This window comes from Astyanax mexicanus, unplaced genomic scaffold (assembly GCF_023375975.1).
Source record: "Astyanax mexicanus isolate ESR-SI-001 unplaced genomic scaffold, AstMex3_surface scaffold_36, whole genome shotgun sequence".
Taxonomy (NCBI): Eukaryota; Metazoa; Chordata; class Actinopteri; order Characiformes; family Acestrorhamphidae; genus Astyanax; species Astyanax mexicanus.
In genome coordinates this window covers 2,743,864-2,763,948 of record NW_026040046.1, presented here as the reverse complement: position 1 = coordinate 2,763,948, position 20,085 = coordinate 2,743,864, and the positions used below count along the sequence as shown (strand labels likewise).

The 20,085-nt window shown below is 38.9% G+C and overlaps 1 protein-coding gene across 3 annotated transcripts in view; it reads left to right on the top strand.

The window, feature by feature from the left end:
- Window positions 1–20,085, top strand: part of crtc3 (CREB regulated transcription coactivator 3) — a 99,750-nt gene that overhangs the window by 59,987 nt on the left and 19,678 nt on the right. For all 3 annotated transcript variants that reach the window (XM_049473272.1, XM_049473273.1, XM_049473271.1), the window contains 3 exons: window positions 3,514–3,563; window positions 3,714–3,931; window positions 19,542–19,807. In XM_049473272.1, the coding sequence (XP_049329229.1) occupies window positions 3,514–3,563; window positions 3,714–3,931; window positions 19,542–19,807 (534 nt within the window). The remainder of the gene's footprint in view (window positions 1–3,513; window positions 3,564–3,713; window positions 3,932–19,541; window positions 19,808–20,085) is intronic.

The window sequence follows — 20,085 nt, the reverse complement described above, 5'->3', positions numbered from 1 at the left end:
AGGGTGGGCTTTGGCTCAGCAAATGTGTCGCCCCCAAACTAGGGTTGCAACGGTATGAGATTTTCACGGTATGATAACCGTCTCAGAAAATACCGCGGTATCACGGTTATCACGGTATCACAGTTTGTTACATATATTATTAAACTGACCCTTAAAGAAATTACAACAAAGGTTTTTGTTCAATTAACTATTTATTGTAGAAACCTGGAACAACTATACAGATAATGTCTCCTTAAAAAAAAAACTGTATACCATTAGGTGAAGGAAACCAGGTTTTTCCACTACTCTTAAGGTCATTAAGGGTGTATAAAAAAATAATAAAAAAAAAAAAATATATATATATATATATATATATATATATATATATATACACACACACACGTGTCACACATTACATGTCCTCTAAGAAGTAAAGATCCTGTGTTTAAACTATTCAGTACAATATTTAAGTTTAAATTATTTAATATCTGATAAACTGAGCCTGGGTCAGTGTCTGATCAACAACTGTTGTAAACGTCCGTTTTACTGCCAAGTTGGTATATAAGCAGATGCTGCAGAAAGAGGGGATTTATTTCTGACATGATCCTCACAATAGAGATTTCTATTTTAAGGCTTTCACACAGAGTCTGGTTTTAACACATGAAAAACAGGCACGTCAGAATTTGAAAATGAACGCATGTAAATGAATGGCGTCTTTCACATCCAGTCCGGCCAGGACCTTTACACGGACACGTGAATCCATCGTAGCACGCACTTCACGCCTGTACCTGCGTGCCCAAATTTCGGATAACTCAGCGCTTTTGCGGGCGCTTACCGCATGGGTTGTGCACGACTACAAAGAGGTTTTATTTATGTTCAGATTAAAATTATAAACTAAACACATACTTTGAGCTGCACGGCGGGGTGGTGTTCTTGGAGATGGGAGAACAGGTTTGACGTATGTCCACCTTTAGCTGTGACTTTACGGCCACATTGATTATAAATCGGATAACCATCCTCGGGTGCGTTCGGCGGGTCTCTGAAATAGTCCCACACTGCTGATTTTAGTTTAGCCTTTTTTTAGGCGGACGGAGATTTGTTTAGTCTGATGCACTTTCTGCTGTTCTCACCGCTGTGTGCTGAGCAGCTGAAGCGGAGCAGAGTTGCGCATGCGTGGGTGAGTTTCTCCGCTGGCTTGCGTTTTACCGGTAATAAGCAAACACACACGGTATGATAACCGTGCATTTTAATACCATGGTATACCGTGAAACCGGTTACCGCTGCAACCCTACCCCCAATATAAAACCCGCTAATACGCCCTTGAGAGAACCTATTAATTATGACTTGGATGGTAGTTTAACCATTTGATGGTGGTAAGTCAGTAATAAAGTAAATGCCAAGGTGTGACCATGGGTGTCTAGGGATTTCCATAAGATATAGTAAACCTGCAGGTGGTGAGAAAGTCCTATATAAATAGTGTTGTGTCTTCCAAAGAAGGGGGCCACCAGTATCTGCGATGCAACCGATCATCGGTGCATTGTATGCCCAAATGACCTAAGCTGAGAGGAGAATATACCAAGCTAAGTATAAATTATGCATGGTAGCTAGTACCAAGGTCCAGGTACGGCATCCTAATATACAGGCTAATGACTAAAGCAGGAAACAGGTGTGCATATAGTCAAATTGAGGTGAGAGCGATCTTTTCTGGCGTGGAGGTGCAACACAATCACGGTCATAATCATTACCATTCACTGCACTGTCCACTGTGGGTGGTAATATTAGTATTCTATGCTGTATTCCCAGTACACATGTGACACCGTGGATAGAGGAATGGTAAATACCAAAAACATAACTTTACAAATGGATCAACTAAGTAGGGCTTGCTAGAACACCCATAATTTACATAACCTTACATTGAGTGCACCAGTGTTTAAGCTGATATGGGCCTCTGAGGTAACACTTCAGAATAATTGTCATTGTATTAAAAAAAAAAAGTCTAAAATTGTGTTTATTGAACAAAGAACTAATCACATATCAGTAACATGCATTCATTTCAATAATATTATCCTGCCCCACAGGGTGTTATCTTAATTGTAGTAAGTTAAGGATGTTTAGAGATGTGAAGTCCTCAATTTTGTGGCATGTTTACATTTGCCGTTATGGTCTAGTTCACATGTGTCAAACACAAGGCCCGCGAGAGCTTGTAAGATCTTAGTGTCTATAATAAATAGGTCAGAAGAGTGCTTTGACCAAAAAGTACATTTCCCAGAATGCTTGTCGATTGTATTACCCGCGAAGTTACAGCTTACTGCCACTACACGGCAGTGTAGTCATTGATGTGGAAACCCTGCCAGAGGGAAGGTGTAACTTCGCGGGTGGAATTGAGACATGTTTATCCCATAATGTCCAGAAAAAGAAAAGTTGATGCAGACGGACGGCTGTGCTTCAAGGCGAATGACCGGTATGCCTTTTGTGTTACGAAGAGTGTTACTGACCAAAATAAACGCTTTTTAGGAGAGGTATAAATTCTGTGTAAATATTTATAAGACAATACCTGATAAACATCACTGTGACAGCGCTAGTCGCAGTTTCACCTCAGCAAAGTACGAGGACATGAATCACTTATCTAACCAGCCTGTACTGATTTCTGCTCCAATAACCCTTTCAATAACCTCTAATAGCCTTTAATAGTCTCCAGTAGCCTTCAACAGTTTAACCTTGCAGCCGTGGTGTGTCCACTAAACTCCGTAGTTATAAACATCCTGAGGTTAGCAGCGCGCTAACTGACCTGTTTATAATGTAATCCGAGCAGTGCCTCCGTGACGCTGCTCTAAACTGCTGCTGTTAGCTGCTTGGGCTGAAAGATGAACTGTAGAGAGCTGTATTATCCGTTTAGTGGGGTTAAAAATCTTTATTTCATACACAGAAGAACTTAAAAATTTTAAAAACGCTTCAGACTGGCTCAGCTGAGCCCTGTAGCCCGTGGCTGGGCTGTAGCTCTGACTGAGTAAAGACTGCGGGCTTGTGCTGCTGCTGCTGCAGCTCCGACTAGTGGTTGGATGAGGAACTGCTAAATCTGAGGAAATTCTAAATCTGTCACATGTTCTTAACAGCTCACAATTTTTGATTTTATATTTATTAAGCCTTATTTCAGTATCAAACGCTTTGATCAAAGTTAATATAACTTGATGTCATTTCTATTCACTTGAATAGTTTGGTTCTTGATTGATGGAGTTTTTGGATTTCATAACATGACAAATTAAAAGGATTTATGTTAATAGAGCAACAAGCAAACATTTTTTCCATGCAACTGTAATATTTGATTGAATAAATAATATATTGAGAGTTATTTAACATTAAGGAGTAATTACATTCATTTTATATTACATTTGGTTACATTTTATTACATTTATAAGTTACATCTGGCCCTCAGAGGACAGCCAATATGCCAATGTGTGGCCCTCGGTCAAAATTAGTTTGACACCCCTGGTCTAGTTGTAAGACTTCCGTTAAGTATTTGTTCCTCTGTGGCAGGTGCAGTCTCTGTCTTCACGGCCCAAATCCTGTGAAGTGCCTGGAATCAAGTATGTCTGAACGGCTTTCTTGAACTTAGCTCAGTATTTTCTCTGTGCCTTACATAACTACTAACTGTTTAAGTAACTGTGGAGCCCGTCTTCTGTGTGTAATTAGTAATGGCAGTGTCCATGGTTGTCCTGTTTCTCCTATATTTACAGTATATTCCCATCTCCAGAGCAGAATGCTGGTCTTTCTCACTACCAGGGGATGTTAAACACAGGCGGCTCTCTGCCTGACCTTAGTAACCTGCACTTCCCCTCTCCTCTGCCCACTCCCCTCGACCCTGAGGAGGTGGGATATCCTAATCTGAGTGGGGGCAGCAGCACTGGAAACCTGCCTGCAGCCATGATGCACCTAGGCATTGGAAATTCTCAGGGTAAGTGAGTCCATATTGTAGTGTACAACCATCACTATCCTTTAAACTTATTAGACTGAGTTTTGCATAACGTTAAATATTGAAATTGATACAAACAGAGGCTTTTGCATTTATTTGATCTGTACGTGTTTTCTAAAAGCTTACAGATACATACAAAACTAACCAATACCACTGGAAAACCTCAATCAGTGTGGCCATTTATTCAAGCGAAACACTTTCATTATAATATAAATTCAACAGATTTCAGACAAAACTTTTTTAAAGATTTTACACCACTGTTTACACTGCCACTTTCATCTTTTTATAGTAAGCACCTTATCATTACCTACACCGTTACCATGTTTGTTGTTTGACTCTGAACTGCCCTCTGCTGGAAGGATTGCTTGATATCCATGCCAATTTGTATGTGGGCAGTGACAGTTAGACAGATTGATAAGTAGAAATTTAGTACCTCTGTAACTCCTATTTTTATTGTAACTCCTATATGTTATATTATGGTCATGTTATGGTTTATCACACATGAGTTCAGTTTCCCTGGCAACACCCAGGCCTGATTACTGCCTGTTCTCAATCAAGAAATCACTTAAATAAGACCTGCCTGACAAAGCGAAGTAGACCAAATGATACTCAAAAGCTAGACATCATGTTAATATCCAAAGCAAATCAGAAACAAATGAGAAATATTTTGAGCTCTATCGCTCTGGAAAAGTTTATAATGGGAATACAGCCAACCACAGTGAGAGCCAACCTTACCAGGACTGTCTGGTTAGCAAAAATTACCCTAAGAATGCAGCAAAGACTTATCACAAAAGACCCACACCAATATCAAATGTGTCCCATTATATCTGGTCTAAAAGTAACTCCACATTTCAGAAAAGAACATATCTACAGCTTGTCTACAGCAGATTGTCTTCAGGACCTGCAAGATTTCCTGAAGGAGAATGTCTGGGCAAACGAGAAAACTGTTGGTCTTTTTTTTTTGTAATTAAAATGCAAGCTGTTATTTTTTACAATATCTACAGCAGTTCATGGAATTTAACATTATTAAAAACTGATTTACTAAACCAGGAGTTGATATAATGATAACTGTAAAGAGTCCCAGAAGAAGAGCTATGAAGATTAATTACTGAACACAGTGTAGATATCAAACCACTAATTTTTGTATGAATATTATTATATTACACTCAACATGAAATGCTAGGGCAGCAGTTTTCAGATAGAAGACAAAGGAAGACTTTAAATGAAAAGAGAATTTAAATGATGACAATTGTTGCTATTGTTAAGTAGAGAAGTATAATATTGACAGTTCCAGTAATGTGGAAAATAAATCATTTTAAAGGAAAATGACTGAAGTGGAAAACAGGATGCATTTACAGCATGAAGATGGATCTTAATGAATGATTGAAAAAGAAGGACTGGGTTGTGCTACTGATCACTATATTCAGAACTCCACACCAGCCACACTTTATCCTTTGTTTTGGGGCTACTCTTACACAGTCTGCTAAATGAATGCAGTTTGTCCCCCTTTTATATTCACTTACACTTTCTTGATCTTTGGACTTTTCAGTCAGACCCATGTCTGGGAACTGCTCTCACTGGCCCGCTGCTCCCATCCTGGATGCACGTTGGCTAAATCCCAGATTCACGGCGAACTTTGACCCAACAGAATAGGCTGCACATAAACAGCTCTGGTTTCTTTGTCCTCAGTGGTCCAGCAGCTACCAAACAATTCCTCAGTGTCTTAGCCAAGCTTAGACTGAGCACATTCAGCAGGATCTGTTTTATTGCATAGCACCACAGTTGGCTAGGAAATATTATGGCTTTACAGTATGACTGTATTAACCTAAAAGCATTAACAGTATAAAAACTAGAAAAGGAAAGTTTGTGAACGAACTTTAGGTTGGCTTGGAAAAGTATGCTAATAACATTTAAAACGTTAAAATGGTTGTTAAGCTGTTTCTGTCTGAAGCATGTGAAGAATGGTTGCTGATGTTTTCCAAGTGGTTGCTAAGGTGTTGCTATGTGGTTGTTAGGCAGTTGCTAACATTTTCTAGGTGTTTTCTAAAGTGTTGCTGAGTGGTTGCTAGGCAGTTTCTATCAATTCTAAAGTGGTTGCTAGGCAGTTGCTAACGTTTTTCAGGTTGCTAAGGTGTTGCTAACTGGTTGCTAGGCAGTTGATATAATTTCATAAGTGGTTGCTAAGCTGTTGCTAGGCAGTTGCTAACATATTTCACATGGTTGCTAAGTGGTTGCTAGGCAGTTGCTATTTTTTTCCAGGTGGTTGCTAAGGTGTTGCTAACTGGTTGCTAGGCAGTTGCTATCATTTCTAAAGTGGTTTCTAAGTGGTTGCTAGGCAGTTGCTAACGTATTTCAAATGGTTGCTACGTGATTGCTAAGTGGTTGCAAGGCAGTTGCTAACGTATTCCAGGTGGTTGCTAAGGTGTTGCTAACTGGTTGCTAGGCAGGTGCTATCATTCCTAAAAAGGTTGGTAAGCTGTTACTAGGCAGTTGCTAATGTATTCCTCATGGCTGCTAATTGGTTGCTAGGCAGTTGCTATAATTTCTAAAGTGATTGCTAAATGGTTGCTAGACAGTTGCTAACGTTTTCCACATGATTGCTAACTGGTTGCTAAGTGGTTGCTAGGCAGTTCCTAACATTTTCCAGGTGGTTGCTAAGATGTTGTTAAGTGGTTGCTAGGCAGTTGCTATAATTTCTAAAAGTGTTGCTAGGCAATTGCTAACGTTTTCCAGGTGGTTGCTAAGGTGTTGCTAACTGGTTGCTAGGCATTTGCTATCATTTCTAAGGTGGCTGCTAAGCTTTTGCTTGGCAGTTTCTAACTTATTCCACATGGTTGCTAAGTGGTTGCTAGGCAGTTGCTATCATTTCTAAAGTGGTTGCTAGGCTGTTGCTAGGCACTTGCTAACGTATTCCACATGGTTGCTAAGTGGTTGCTAGGCAGTTGCTAACGTTTTCCAGGTGGTTGCTAAGATGTTGTTAAGCAGTTTCTAACATATTCCAGGTGGTTGCTAAGGTATAGCTAAGTGGTTGCTAGACAGTTGTTAACAATCTCCAGGTGGTTGCTAAGGTGGTTGCTAAGCAGTTATTAGGTGGTTGCTAAGCCCTGGCTGGGGTGCCGGGGTGTCCAAACTTTTGACTGATAGCTGCTCCATACAGCAGCTCCTCCATACACTCACAGTACTGGAGGAGCAGGGGAGAGAAGGGGTTCCGTGCGCAGAGCTGCTCGTGTGTGAGATTGAAGGGTGGGCCCCCCATTCATTTCTATGAGGAAACTTTGTACGACAATTATACGAAATTCGTACGACGTATCATTTCGTAAAGCTCGAAATCTGCAAAAGGTATGGACTGATTGGTACTGTGGCTTGCAAAAGTATTCATACTTCTTGAACTTTTCCATATCGTTTTGTAAAGCATATTTTCGAAAAAAAAAAACAGTAAGTTCTATAGGTCATCCGAATTTCGTCTTTGTATCTCAAAAATTGTGCCGTTCACGGCCGTTCAAAATTTTCCTAGTTCATTGTCTATGGGAAAAAGGGCGCACGTTTACGAAGTTTTTAGGAAACCGTACGATATATCGCTCCAAAAAGCACAAGCACACCCCGCGGCTGTAAGTTATCATTTCTAAAGTGGTTGCTAAGCTGTTGCTAGGCAGTTGCTAACGTTTTCCAGGTGATTGCTAAGGTGTTGCTAACTGGTTGCTTGGCAGTTGCTATTATTTCTAAAGTGGTTGTTAAGCAGTTGCTAGGCAGTTGCTAACGTATTCCAGATGGTTGCTAAGTGGTTGCTAAGCTGTTGCTAGGCAGTTGCTAACGTATTCCACATGGTTGCTAAGTGGTTGCTAGGCAGTTGCTAACGTTTTCCAGGTGGTTGCTAAGGTGTTGCTATCTGGTTGCTAGGCAGTTGCTATCATATCTAAAGTGGTTGCTAGGCAGTTGCTAACGTTTTCCAGGTGGTTGCTAAGGTGTTGCTATCTGGTTGCTAGGCAGTTGCTATCATATCTAAAGTGGTTGCTAGGCAGTTGCTAATGTTTTCCAGGTGGTTGCTAAGGTGTTGCTATCTGGTTGCTAGGCAGTTGCTATCATTTCTAAAGTGGTTGCTAGGCAGTTGCTAATATTTTCCAGGTGGTTGCTAAGGTGTTGCTATCTGGTTGCTAGGCAGTTGCTATCATTTCTAAAGTGGTTGCTAAGCTGTTCCTAGGCATTTGCTAACAAATTCCACATGGTTGCTAAGTGGTTGCTAATGTTTTCCAGGTGGTTGCTAAGATGTTGCTATCTGGTTGCTAGGCAGTTGCTATCATTTCTAAAGGGGTTGCTAAGTGGTTGCTAGGCAGTTGCTAACATGTTCCACATGGTTGCTAAGTGGTTGCTAGGCAGTTGATATAATTTTTAAAGTGGTTGCTAAGCTGTTGCTAGGCAGTTGCTAACGTATTCCACATGGTTGCTAAGTGGTTGCTAGGCAGTTGCTAATGTTTTCCAGGTGGTTGCTAATTTGTTGCTATCTGGTTGCTAAGGCAGTTGCTATCATTTCTAAAGTAGTTGCTAGGCAGTTGCTAACGTTTTCCAAGTGGTTGCTAAGGTGTTGCTAAGTGGTTGGTAGGCAGTTGCTATCATCTTTAAAGTGGTTGCCAAACTGTTGCTAGGCAGTTGCTTACATATTCCAGGTGGTTGCTATAATTTCTAAAGTGGTTCTTACTAGCCTTGGGCTGATAAACGATATTATCGAATATCATGATAATTTAGGCTAGTGACGATATTGAGCGATTATCGTCCATGCCAAAACCTCACTACCGCCGTTCCGTTATTTAAGCAGCTGTAGTTCAGCGTTATAAAGGAGTTTCCGTTCAGTTTCTACGTGGTACAAACCGCTGGCTGATAGTGCCCTGGCTTACCGGAACACTCAGGGTTCCTCAGTGTAGCTCTGTCCCAGAGTTTAGATTCTGTGCCCGAGCCCGACCTGAATCCGAGATTTCCCACCACTTTCCCCAGGCTGGGTCAGGCTCAAGAAAATGGTCTGTGAGGTAGGCGTCTATTTTTGAATGCTATTTTTTATTTTATATAAAGCTATGGCGTGTAGTAAAGTAACAAACTGTGGAACTATGTTTTTTTTTTTAAGTTGCACAAGTTAAAGTGTTATAATCACACAGCTCTGGCCTGCGCTCCTTCACTTCCCCACATTTCGCACTAGCTTGCAGCGCTGTGTGCAGTGCATAGCCTTATTCTTTTTCTGCCATCTGATCACACAGCCTAAACCATAAGGCCTAGAGGCAGGAAACCTGGTCACCTGGTAGTACTCCCTCCCGCTACTCAAGCGCTCAAAATGAGCTCAATCGGCCTCAAGGGGGCGCTATAGCACATGGAAACGCCTTGTCGTAAAAATCTCATAAACAAAAAAATTTCGCATTTAAACACTTTTTTCTTGTTCCTTGGGTCATGACAAATCAAAAAGGTCAATAGAACCACTAGGCTCCGCTTACTTAGATTTTGCGCTAATTAGCATAATGTTCAAAAACTACTTTTTTTAGGTGAAAAATAAAAAAAAATGCACAAAATTCAAGAGAGGCTCATTGTCAATAATTATATTTAAAATTTTGAGATTTGCATGCCAGTTAGCCAATTATAATAAAATGCAAATGAACACACACCGATAAAATAAAACAAAAATCGTATTTAATTTAAAAATCTATAACTCAAGAACACATACTCCAAAAAATCTGAAACTTCACATGTGTTAAGAAGTAGACTCTGAGGTTGCCTGTAAAGTTTCGTGTGAGTAGTCCAATAGGGGGCGGTATAATTATGATGTTAACTTTCCTGTAGATTTCTCTGCAACCATACATGCTGTAAAGCTCAAATTTGGTATGCAGAGTCTCATATGTAACCTACAAGTGATACTAAAATGGCATCCTGATAAATCAAAAATTCTGGGACCTATTAGCCAATCACATTTCAGCTGGGTTTTAACAGGCTAAACATTCACCAATCATTATGATATGTATACACCAGTGGCAATTGCTCTAAGACTGCAAGGGAAGCTCAGCTTCCCCTAAAATGTAAAAAATAAGTGGATAAATGCTGGGCTTTGTCCCGCCCATCGGACGCTCAGCGTCTCTGGGGGTCTATGGAGCAGTGGGCTGGCCTCGGCCGGCCCGGACGCTCAGCTTCTGCATGATGATTGGATGATCTGTCTGAGGCGAAGTCCCTTTTTGATTGACAGCGAAATGAGCGAATCAGCGATCTTTTAGTGTAAAATTGGTGTAAAAATGGCATTTTCTTTATTAAAAACAACTAGTGACAAATCCAGCTTCTATTTCTGGTGCTTTTCTGTAGCTGCTTGTGTTTGGAGACTGACTTCTGTTACTCTTTCTGACTTCTATCACACTTTTCTATCGCAGTTTCTGTCCAGCGGGTGCTGCTCAGCCCCTCCACCGTAACAAAGCACTCACAGACGGACACACTTCACGCTAGCCTTACCAACTTTAAAGATTTTGCGTAATGTATTTTTTTTACTGATAATTTGTGTTTATTCATGTCATAGCGTCTTTTTTTTATGTAATTGTTTAATGTAAAGAATGGGTAACTTTTTGTTGTGTAGTGAAAACTTAAAAATAATGCCTTTTGTTTACAAAAAAACATGTCAGGGAGAGTAGAATTTACGTATAAATAAAACTACATATGTTAGGATGTAGGCCGAAATTGAGCTTCCCCTCCTTGAAAGACCAGCATCCACCACTGGTATACACCATAGGTCCCATAGTAGGTTTTTATGAATTACATGGCTAAATGTCAAGAACCCTTTGATCTATCAACCAACAAATTTAGACACATATACATAATGATCTCGATTACCAATTTTGAGCCAAATTGGACATTTTTCCTCTACAATGGCCAAATAGCAACAGTGATTTTACAGGCCTGAAGCGTTTATTATCGCTTTTTTCAAACCTAAATGGACACAAGACAAGAACCTTTGATCCTATCAATACACAAACTTAAAGACATATATAAACAGACAATACGATCTTGATTTTGAGCCAAATCAGATATTTTTTTCCTCTACAATGGCCAAATATCAACAGTGACTTTTACAGGCTCCACAGCCTAAATTATCGCTTTTTTCAAACCTAAGCAAGAACCTTTTGACCTATCAACCCACAAATTTACAGACATATATAAAGTGATAATATATTTGCAGCGATATTTCTATATGTTTTTGTGCTTTAGCACTCAGGATATACAGTTAAAAAAATCATTTGTTCAGAAAGTGTTTTATATTATTAAATATATAGTTACCTATATTAGAGTAAAAAAGGTAATTATAAATTATGTTATTGTTGTTAGCAAGGGTGTAGGAGCGGGCTTGATATTGGGGGGGACACATTTGCGAATATGAACCAAAGTCCACCCTATAGTTTCCTAGAACAACATTTGTGGAATTATTTTTTATCACATATGATCATTTTTTTCTTTATTTTGTTTATAATTAGTTACATCCAAGAAAAGGGGACTTTACAACCTAAACATCTTACTCCACATTACATAAAACATTATGCATGCAATGCCTGAATTATATACATAGCAGTTATCACCTAATATTTAAAATAATATAACAGATTTGGATATTATTATTATTAATATTATTATTATTATTATTATGTATTGTATGTCAATTCTGTTGTAAATTATATTTTCTCCTCTTTAAAAAAAAAAAAACTTTGGGACCTGCGCTTTCAATTTTTTTCTACTGAGAGCACCTCTTTATACTGAGAGGATGTAACTACGTTTCATAGAGATTTTTGGCAGAAGTTAATATAAACGTCAGGACATGTGGTCTTACTGTGAACTACATATGAACAGAAGTCAGGTTAGTTCCGTGTTTCTCAACCCTTAACATATTCTATTGCATACTCCTACTGTTCTGCATATTCTACAGCTTTCTCTGTTTAAAGGCAATTAATAAAGTAAGTGGTGGTATGATGTGTTTAATAAACTGCTGATATACATGATTCATTTAGGATCCATAAAGGGCTAAGAAATTTTAACAGGTAAACTCAATAAATGATTATTTATTAGCTGATCAGTTGGATCTGATAGAAAACACTATTTTAGGGCAGTGATCAGGGTTAAGAAACTGCTTTAGTTTTCTAGTTAGCTAAATTAATTTTCGTTCATTAGAGCTCACAGTAAGTCCTGCAATCCTAAATTAATAAACACAGTTTGAAAATGAACGAGTTGTCCCCCTGTCACAGGGGGACGTAGGGCCCTCGCACAACAGCGCAAATCGTTCCGGGCCAGACCGAGAAACCGGTGAAAGTAATTTTGAGGTCTTATTGAGTGTGCCAATTTTCAAGAGTTTTCTATCCTATTAAACATGTGAAATGTCCATTTAAAGTACAGGTGGCGCTATATGGCTGTTAAAACATATGTATTTGAAATTCTAATTCTAGATCAAAGAACAGCCTCAGTTAAGCAGGCCGGTCAAATTTTGTGAGCTTTTTTCCGTTATAACCTCCTCAAAACACCTGGCATTACCTAGGTTTTGACCTCCTGTTTTGATGTGGCATCTCAAAAATTCAACCATCTGCCATTTCGTCCTCGTTTGAGATATCGACTATTCCTTCACAGTTTATCATCAGATATGTTCAATGTTTATTTTTACCAAATACCAAGAGAATTCAACAAAAGTTTGTAGTTTGACAATATACGCAAAAAATATGTGCAAAATGCAGATATTTCAAAATGGCCGACTTCCTGTTGGGCAGAGTCAGTCCTACCAATGCTGAAAACGTGTCTAATGATGTCTCTTGTGTTTTTGCCAAGTTTCATTAATTTTCAATCATCTGTTTTCTGACCGTGTCATGGTTTCACTTTGGTTTAGTGTTGCGTCTCTAGTGAATCAATTGCCCGCCATTACGTCACCGTTTTACCGATCAACTAATCCTTTGGCAGTTTTCATCAAATATGTCTGTTGTTCATTTACAGTGAAATAAGAGGTAATCTGACAAAGACTTTAGGAGCAGTTTAAATGAGTTTGTGAAAAATGTGTAAAAATATTACAAATTCCAATATGGCCGACTTCCTGTTGGGCGGAGCTAATACAAGCTAAATGCAAATATGTGCAGGGTCACACTATCTACACTCCTACCAAAATTTGAGAAGATTAGACAAATTTTGACACATTCACAGCTAATTTATTTACCGAACAAATTAGGGGGCGCTATAGAGTCCGCTAGCTACACATGAAAAAATTTATTACAATATTTGTAAAGTGTTTCTAGGTCTTATGGAATCTGACAGTTTTCAAGAGTTTTTGACCATCCTCGTAATGTCAAATATGCATTGAAACCTAGGTGGCGCTATAGAGCCAATGAAAAATGTATATATGAAATTTCAATTTCAGATCAAAGGACCACGTAAAACAAGCAGGCCTGTAAAGTTTTGTGAGTTTTCATCCATTTTAACCTCCTCAAACACCTACCAGCACCAGAATGTATTTACTTCCTGTTTTAATGGGGCATCTGAAGCAATTCAACTGTCCGCCATTTAGTCCACGTTTAAGATATCGACTATTCCTTTGCAATTTATCATTAGGGGTGTTAGTAGTTTATTGCTGACAAATATCAAGCGTATTCGACAAGTTCCCTAGGAGGAGTTCGACAAAGTATGCAAAAAATGTGTGTAAAATGCACGTTTTTCAAAATGGCTGACTTCCCGTTTGAGCGGAGTCAATCATATCAACACTGAAAATGTGTGTAATGATGTCTTTTATGTTTTTGCCAAGTTTCATGAATTTCCAAGCAGCTGTATTCTGACCATGCTAATGTTTCTATTTGGTTTAGTGTTGTGTCTCCATTAAATCAACTGCCCTTCATTACGTCATCGTTTCAGCTATCGACTATTCCATCGCAATTTATCACCATGTATGTCTGGGGCCTATCCAAGCCCAATTTAGAGATAATCTGACAAAGAATCTAGGAGGAGTTTGAATGAGTTTGTGAAAAAATGTGTAAAACTTCCACAAATTTCAAAATGGCTGACTTCCTGTTGGGCGGAGCTAATACAAGCCAATAGGTAATATGTGCGGGATGATAATTTCTATGTTGTTGCCAAAAATCGAGAATATTGGAGAAATTTTGAGACAGCTACAGCTAATTTTATGGCCTAAACAAAATAGGGGGCGCTATAGAGTCCTCTAGCTACACATGAGAAAAACAACAGAATATTTCTAAATCATTTCAAAGACTTATTGAATCTGCCAATTATCAAGAGGCTGAGAGCTTTTCATGAATGTGATATAAAATAGGTGGCGCTAGAGAGCTGACGAAACACGAATTTACAAATTTCCAACTTACGGTCAAAGTTTGGCCTAAGCCAAATAGCTCTGTAAAATTTTAGGAGTTTTCAAACATTTTAACCCCTCCGAAACCCAGCGGGAAACTTTTTATTTTGCAACTTCCTGTCAAAATGGCCGACTTCCTGTTGGGCGGAGTCAAATAAAACCAAGTGATCCTTGTTCTTTATGAGGAGGTCAATGAGCATACCAAAGTTGGTGCACATTGGACAAACTTCATCCCGGCTACTGCCGACGTTTGGTGGTGCTATGGACCTCCTGAACTACGCCCATGCCCATGCTCTATGGAACTTTTAAATTTTCACCGAGCTTGAGGCCTGTGCCACAATGCGTGAGTTTTCGAGTATCAGAAATGCCTCAAAAATGGGCGAAAGTGTCCGGAATAATAATAATAACGAGTTGTCCCTCTGTCACAGGGGGACGTAGGGCCCTCGCACAACAGCGCAAATCGTTCCGGGCCAAACCGAGAAACCGGTGAAAGTAATTTTGTGATATTATTGTGTGTGGTAATGAGTTTTTTATACAGTTAAACATATCAAATATTCATTTAAAGTATAGGTGGCGCTATAGAGCTCTAAAAACACGTATATATTTGACATTTTCAATCTACATCAAAAAACAGCCTCAGTTAAGCAGGCCTATCAAATTTTGTGAGCTTTTCTCAGTTATAACCTCATCAAAACACCTAGCATTCCCTAGGTGTCAACTTCCTGTTTTGATGTGGAATCTCAAAAAATTCAACCGTCCACCATTTCGTCCTTGTTACAGATATCGACTATTCCTTCACAATTTATCATCACATATGTTCAATGTTTATTTTTACCAAATACCAAGAGAATTCAACGAATTTCCTAGGAGTAGTTTGACAACATATGCAAAAAATGTGTGTAAAATGCAGATATTTCAAAATGGCCGACTTCCTGTTGGGTGGAGTCAGTCCTACCACTACTGAAAATGTGTCTAATGATGTTTCTTGTGTTTTTCCCAAGTTTCATGAATTTTCAATAATCTGTGTTCTGACCGTGTCATGGTTTCACTTTGGTTTAGTGTTGCGTCTCTAGTGAATCAATTGCTTGCCATTACGTCACCATTTTACCGATCAACTAATCCTTTGGCAATTTTCATCAAACATGTCTGATGTTCATTCACAGCTAATTAAAAGGTAATCTACCTAAGACTTAAGAAGCAAAATATTTCTAAATCATTTCAAAGACTTATTGAATCTGCCAATCATCAAGAGGCTGAGAGCTTTTTATAAATGTGATATAAAATAGGTGGCGCTAGAGAGCTGATGAAACACGAATTTACGAAATTCCAACTTAAGGTCAAAGTTTGGCGTACGCCAAATAGCTCTGTAAAATTTTAGGAGTTTTCAAACATCCTAACCCCTCCGAAACCCAGCGGGAAACTTTTTATTTTGCAACTTCCTGTCAAAATGGCCGACTTCCTGTTGGGCGGAGTCAAATAAAACCAAGTGATCCTTGTTCTTTATGAGGAGGTCAATGAGCGTACCAAAGTTGGTGTACATTGGACAAACTTCATCCCAGCCACTGCCGACGTTTGGGGGCGCTATAGAGCTCCTGAACCACGCCAAAGTCCAGCCTCTATGGAACTTTAAAATTTTCGCCGAGTTTGAGGCCTGTGCCAAAATGTGTGAGTTTTCGAGTATCGGAAATGCCTCAAAAATGGGTGAAAGTGTCCGGAATAATATCGGTGCTTCGGTGCTCGGGCCCTAAATAGTGATTAGCTGATCAGGTAAAGGGAAAGTTGAACATTATATATATAGTTTTTTTTTTCTTTAACCTTCACTCCCAATCTAGCTAATTCCAAAGTTAAGCTAACTGACTAACACAGCTGCAGTTTATTAATCACAGTGGGTTAAAACTGTGTGTTTTGATTCAGAAACGTGTATTTTTAACCAGCTATCAGAAACATATCATCACAGTTTACATGGTTAGACACCATTACCTTACTTTTAGAAAAAAAAAATCGTCGTATATACAGATCTTAAAATCAGCTGCACCCCGGTCCCGCTTCTAAATCTCACAGAGAGGGAGAGGCTTCACCCACCAGCACACTGACACCTCCGCACGCTGCAAAAACAGCAAGCCGATTGGCTGTTTCTCCTGAGAGGCGGAACTTAATACCTGAACCGTCTCTGTGATTGGTCCTACGCCAATGGTTGTTGGTCTATTTGGGTTTAATGATTGTTTGTTTAGAGTATTTTATATTCTTAAACCATATTAAATTATATTACATTACAGGAAAGTTTGCCTAATTTACCGATGTTTAAACCTGTGATCATTGTTCACATTGTTCTTGTTCTAATCTTTAGTAAATCTGTTCTTAATAAACTTTTTTTCTTAAATAATAGGTAATCTATGCTTCTTAAATATAATTGTTAATTAACATTCAGATTTCGCATTCAAAAATAAAAAGGAAAATGTCAGAACTAAAACTGTATAAAGATATTTGCAGTATCTTAATTGTTAGTCAGGATTATTGTAGAAGACTGCACTTCTCTTGGGATATAAATAAGCTTTATTGTAAAAATAAATTACAAATGTAATTTAGTTTTTAAAATAATGGAATTATAAAAAATAAACTTTTACCTTTACCTTAAACAGCCATTAAAATAAAAGATATGAACCCACCAGTGCCTTATCCTTGAGTTTAAAGGATGAACAGAAAACCTGACTTACCCATCCCTGTCTAAGTTTCATAGGTTCCTGAAGTAAAGCATTTTCAACATTCTTGTTCTTTAAAAATAACAAAATCTTCAAAAAGGGACCTCTTCAACCTCACTCACAGGCCAATGACCAATATAGTAACTTATTGTCAGTAACAGTGGTAAACAATTTAAACAGGATGACAATTTCAGCTGAAAGTTAGGATCAAAAAAGATAACTATGATGTGCAAATGCAGCCAGTTGGACGAAGTTAAAAGCTTAAACTCTGCATGCAGTGATAAACAATTGCTGTGTTAATATGGCCTTTAGCTCAACCATGTCATTGATGTGCCAAACCAGAAAGGCCTGCACTTTGGCAGGGGACTACAAAGCAAGTTTAGCTCCATCATATGTCACGCACAGGATTGTCTCTTACAGTCAGCTCCTCATAGACCGTGTTAAAGCTGCGTTGAGTTTCTTGATGAATTGAAATCTTGATGAATTAATCCTCCTTTTGCCCAAATGTGTCAGCTGCAGTTTACCCTTATGTGCGGCAAAAATCTGAAGCTTACCCATGGGCTTGTGCAGTTTGATGAGAACAGGCCCTAAGTGCATGGTCAATTTTAATGTTTTGTCTCTAGACTGAGCATACTGAGAAGCCAAATTGCTTGCCTGTGTACCTTCCTGTAGCTTGACCACTCTGATGGTGTCTTGTCTAGACTTGTTCTCAATATCGTTTAGGTTGTCGGACAGATACTTGAGTTTTTTTCTGCTTTTGCCCACCTTTTCAGTGTAATCATTGACCCTGTCCACCACAGCTTTCAGGGTTTCTGTGAAGTTTGCCAGCTTTTCGTCCAGCACTTTGGTGATGCATTAAGCAACTTCCCGAGTTAGTTGAGCTGAGTGTCAGATGTCGCATGGCCTGCCATCTTGTGAGTCTGAGTTGCTCTGCTTACTCCTCAACGTTCTTTGTGTTTTAGCACTCTTTTATGTTGAAGACATGGTTTGTCTCAATTTAAAGTCCATTCAAGTTTAGAAACTGTTAGAATCCTGTGTTATCTGTCACTAACTGCTGAAAAAATAGGGTAGTGGCCTCAGGATCTTGACGCTCGCACATCATACCTGTCAAGTTTTGGACTTAAAAATAAGGGAAAGTAAGGTATATAAGGGAAAATAAGGTTCAGTATCCCTTATATCTTAATACAGGTTTACAAAAAATCTAAAATAACCACCTGTGAACCTTACTTTAGAATCTGATAGGCCTACCTTTGTTCACACTGAAATGTTTTGGACATTCCTACATATGTAATTCTTATGATACAGCCTAAATAAAACCCTTTTTTAGATATTTACATAAAACCATAAAACTTAAAAAAATTATTTACTTCATATATTTTTTATTTAATGGATTTAAAATTGAACAAGGGGTGCACCAATTCTTCAGAATGACTGTTGGTGACCTAAAAATAGTATTATTAGCTTTTACATATAGACATATAGACATGGACCAGATATATTCCATCAGTGAATCCATTCCTTAATAAAGTATGCAAAACAGTACATCAACAATTTATTCCATGTAACAATGTAATAATGTACACAATTAATAATTTTGAATTAATACTTCTTTCTTTGATCAGTCCACTCCTGATCAGTTCAGTAAATATCAGTCCTCTCCACATTTTCTCTCTCTCCAGCTCAACAATATTCTACCTCTTCTAAATAATAAATTACACCACAATACTTGAGATTTCAACAAATTCTAACAACTGACAATTCCCACACTGACCCTCCTCCTTTTGCCACAACACCAGCAAGCTGATTGGCTGCTTCTCCTGAAAGGCGGGACTTTCTCCTTGATCCGGCTCCATGATTGGTTAAGAGATTTTCCATTCACACAGCGCCTAATATTTTTTATGTTAATAGAAAACGGGAAATTTACGGGAAATAATTAATACGGGAGGACGGCGGGAATGAGCAGTAAAATACGGTAGTTTCCCGGCCAAAACGGGGGAGACTTGACAGGTATGTCGCACATCCTTTCATTAGCACAGCGCCATTACGTCCCCTCCACAATGTTAAATTTGGTTTTAGTTTTAAAGGGACAGAGGTAAAGTTAGCTTTTTGCCAGCAGCTGAGGTGGAACAGGAATACGCAGATTTTCTGTGTGCTCATGTTTTCCCCCCAATGACAACATTGCATGTTATAAATGGTATTATGTTTGAATATTGTTAAAGATTCAAGTTAAGCATTTACAACTTTGTAATGTTCCCATTATAACACTTATAATATGAATGTGAAAAGAATGTAAACCTACCACTGCCGCTGTTAAAAAATACAACACTATAGAAAAGTCCTTGTTCTGTATAAATAATTCTGTCTTTCACTTTTCACTGTCTTTCAAGTAAATGTAAGAAAAACTTTTTCCTTTTATTTTGCATTTTTAATTAATTTCTATAGTGCCCCACCTTATTTAATTTGAGGTGTACTCTCACTGAGTCACACATAGTTGTGCCTTTTTGTTTATTCCAGTTGTTTTAAACACCTTCTTAATCTCACTCTCTCTTTCTTTTAGGCCTCTCCTCCTCTTTAAGCAACCCCTCCATCCAGGCATCGCTCACCAGCTCTCAGCTGCACTCATCTCTCAGTAATCCATCCATCCACTCGTCCCTGCGGCTTTCTTCGCTCTCCAACCCTCCTCCAGGGGCCATGGCCACCTCGCCCAGGAGACGCCCTGCCCCCATAAGCCCTCTAACTCTTTCTCCTGGGTCTGAGCAGCGCCGCAGCTTGGGGAAGCAGCTGTCGCCCACCATGTCGCCCTCTCTCTCCCCAATCACTCAGGTACAGTTACTGGAAGTGTGCATTTCTCCTGGAGCACAGTTGCTGTTACTGTTACTCTAGAACGGCTCAATCTCGACTCCTTAGCTTTAGGTGTGTTTAGGTGATGTTTAAGTGATGACAGGTTTCCCAGACTTTCTGGCAGGCATTGTGTAAACTGTTAAGCTGAAATTTAGGCACTTGTTTGTGAAAAAGGCCAGTGGCACACTGTTCTGAGAGATCATGTACGCAGACTTGTAAATGCTCTGTTTTTTCTGCCTCCTCATTCTCTTATTATCTTA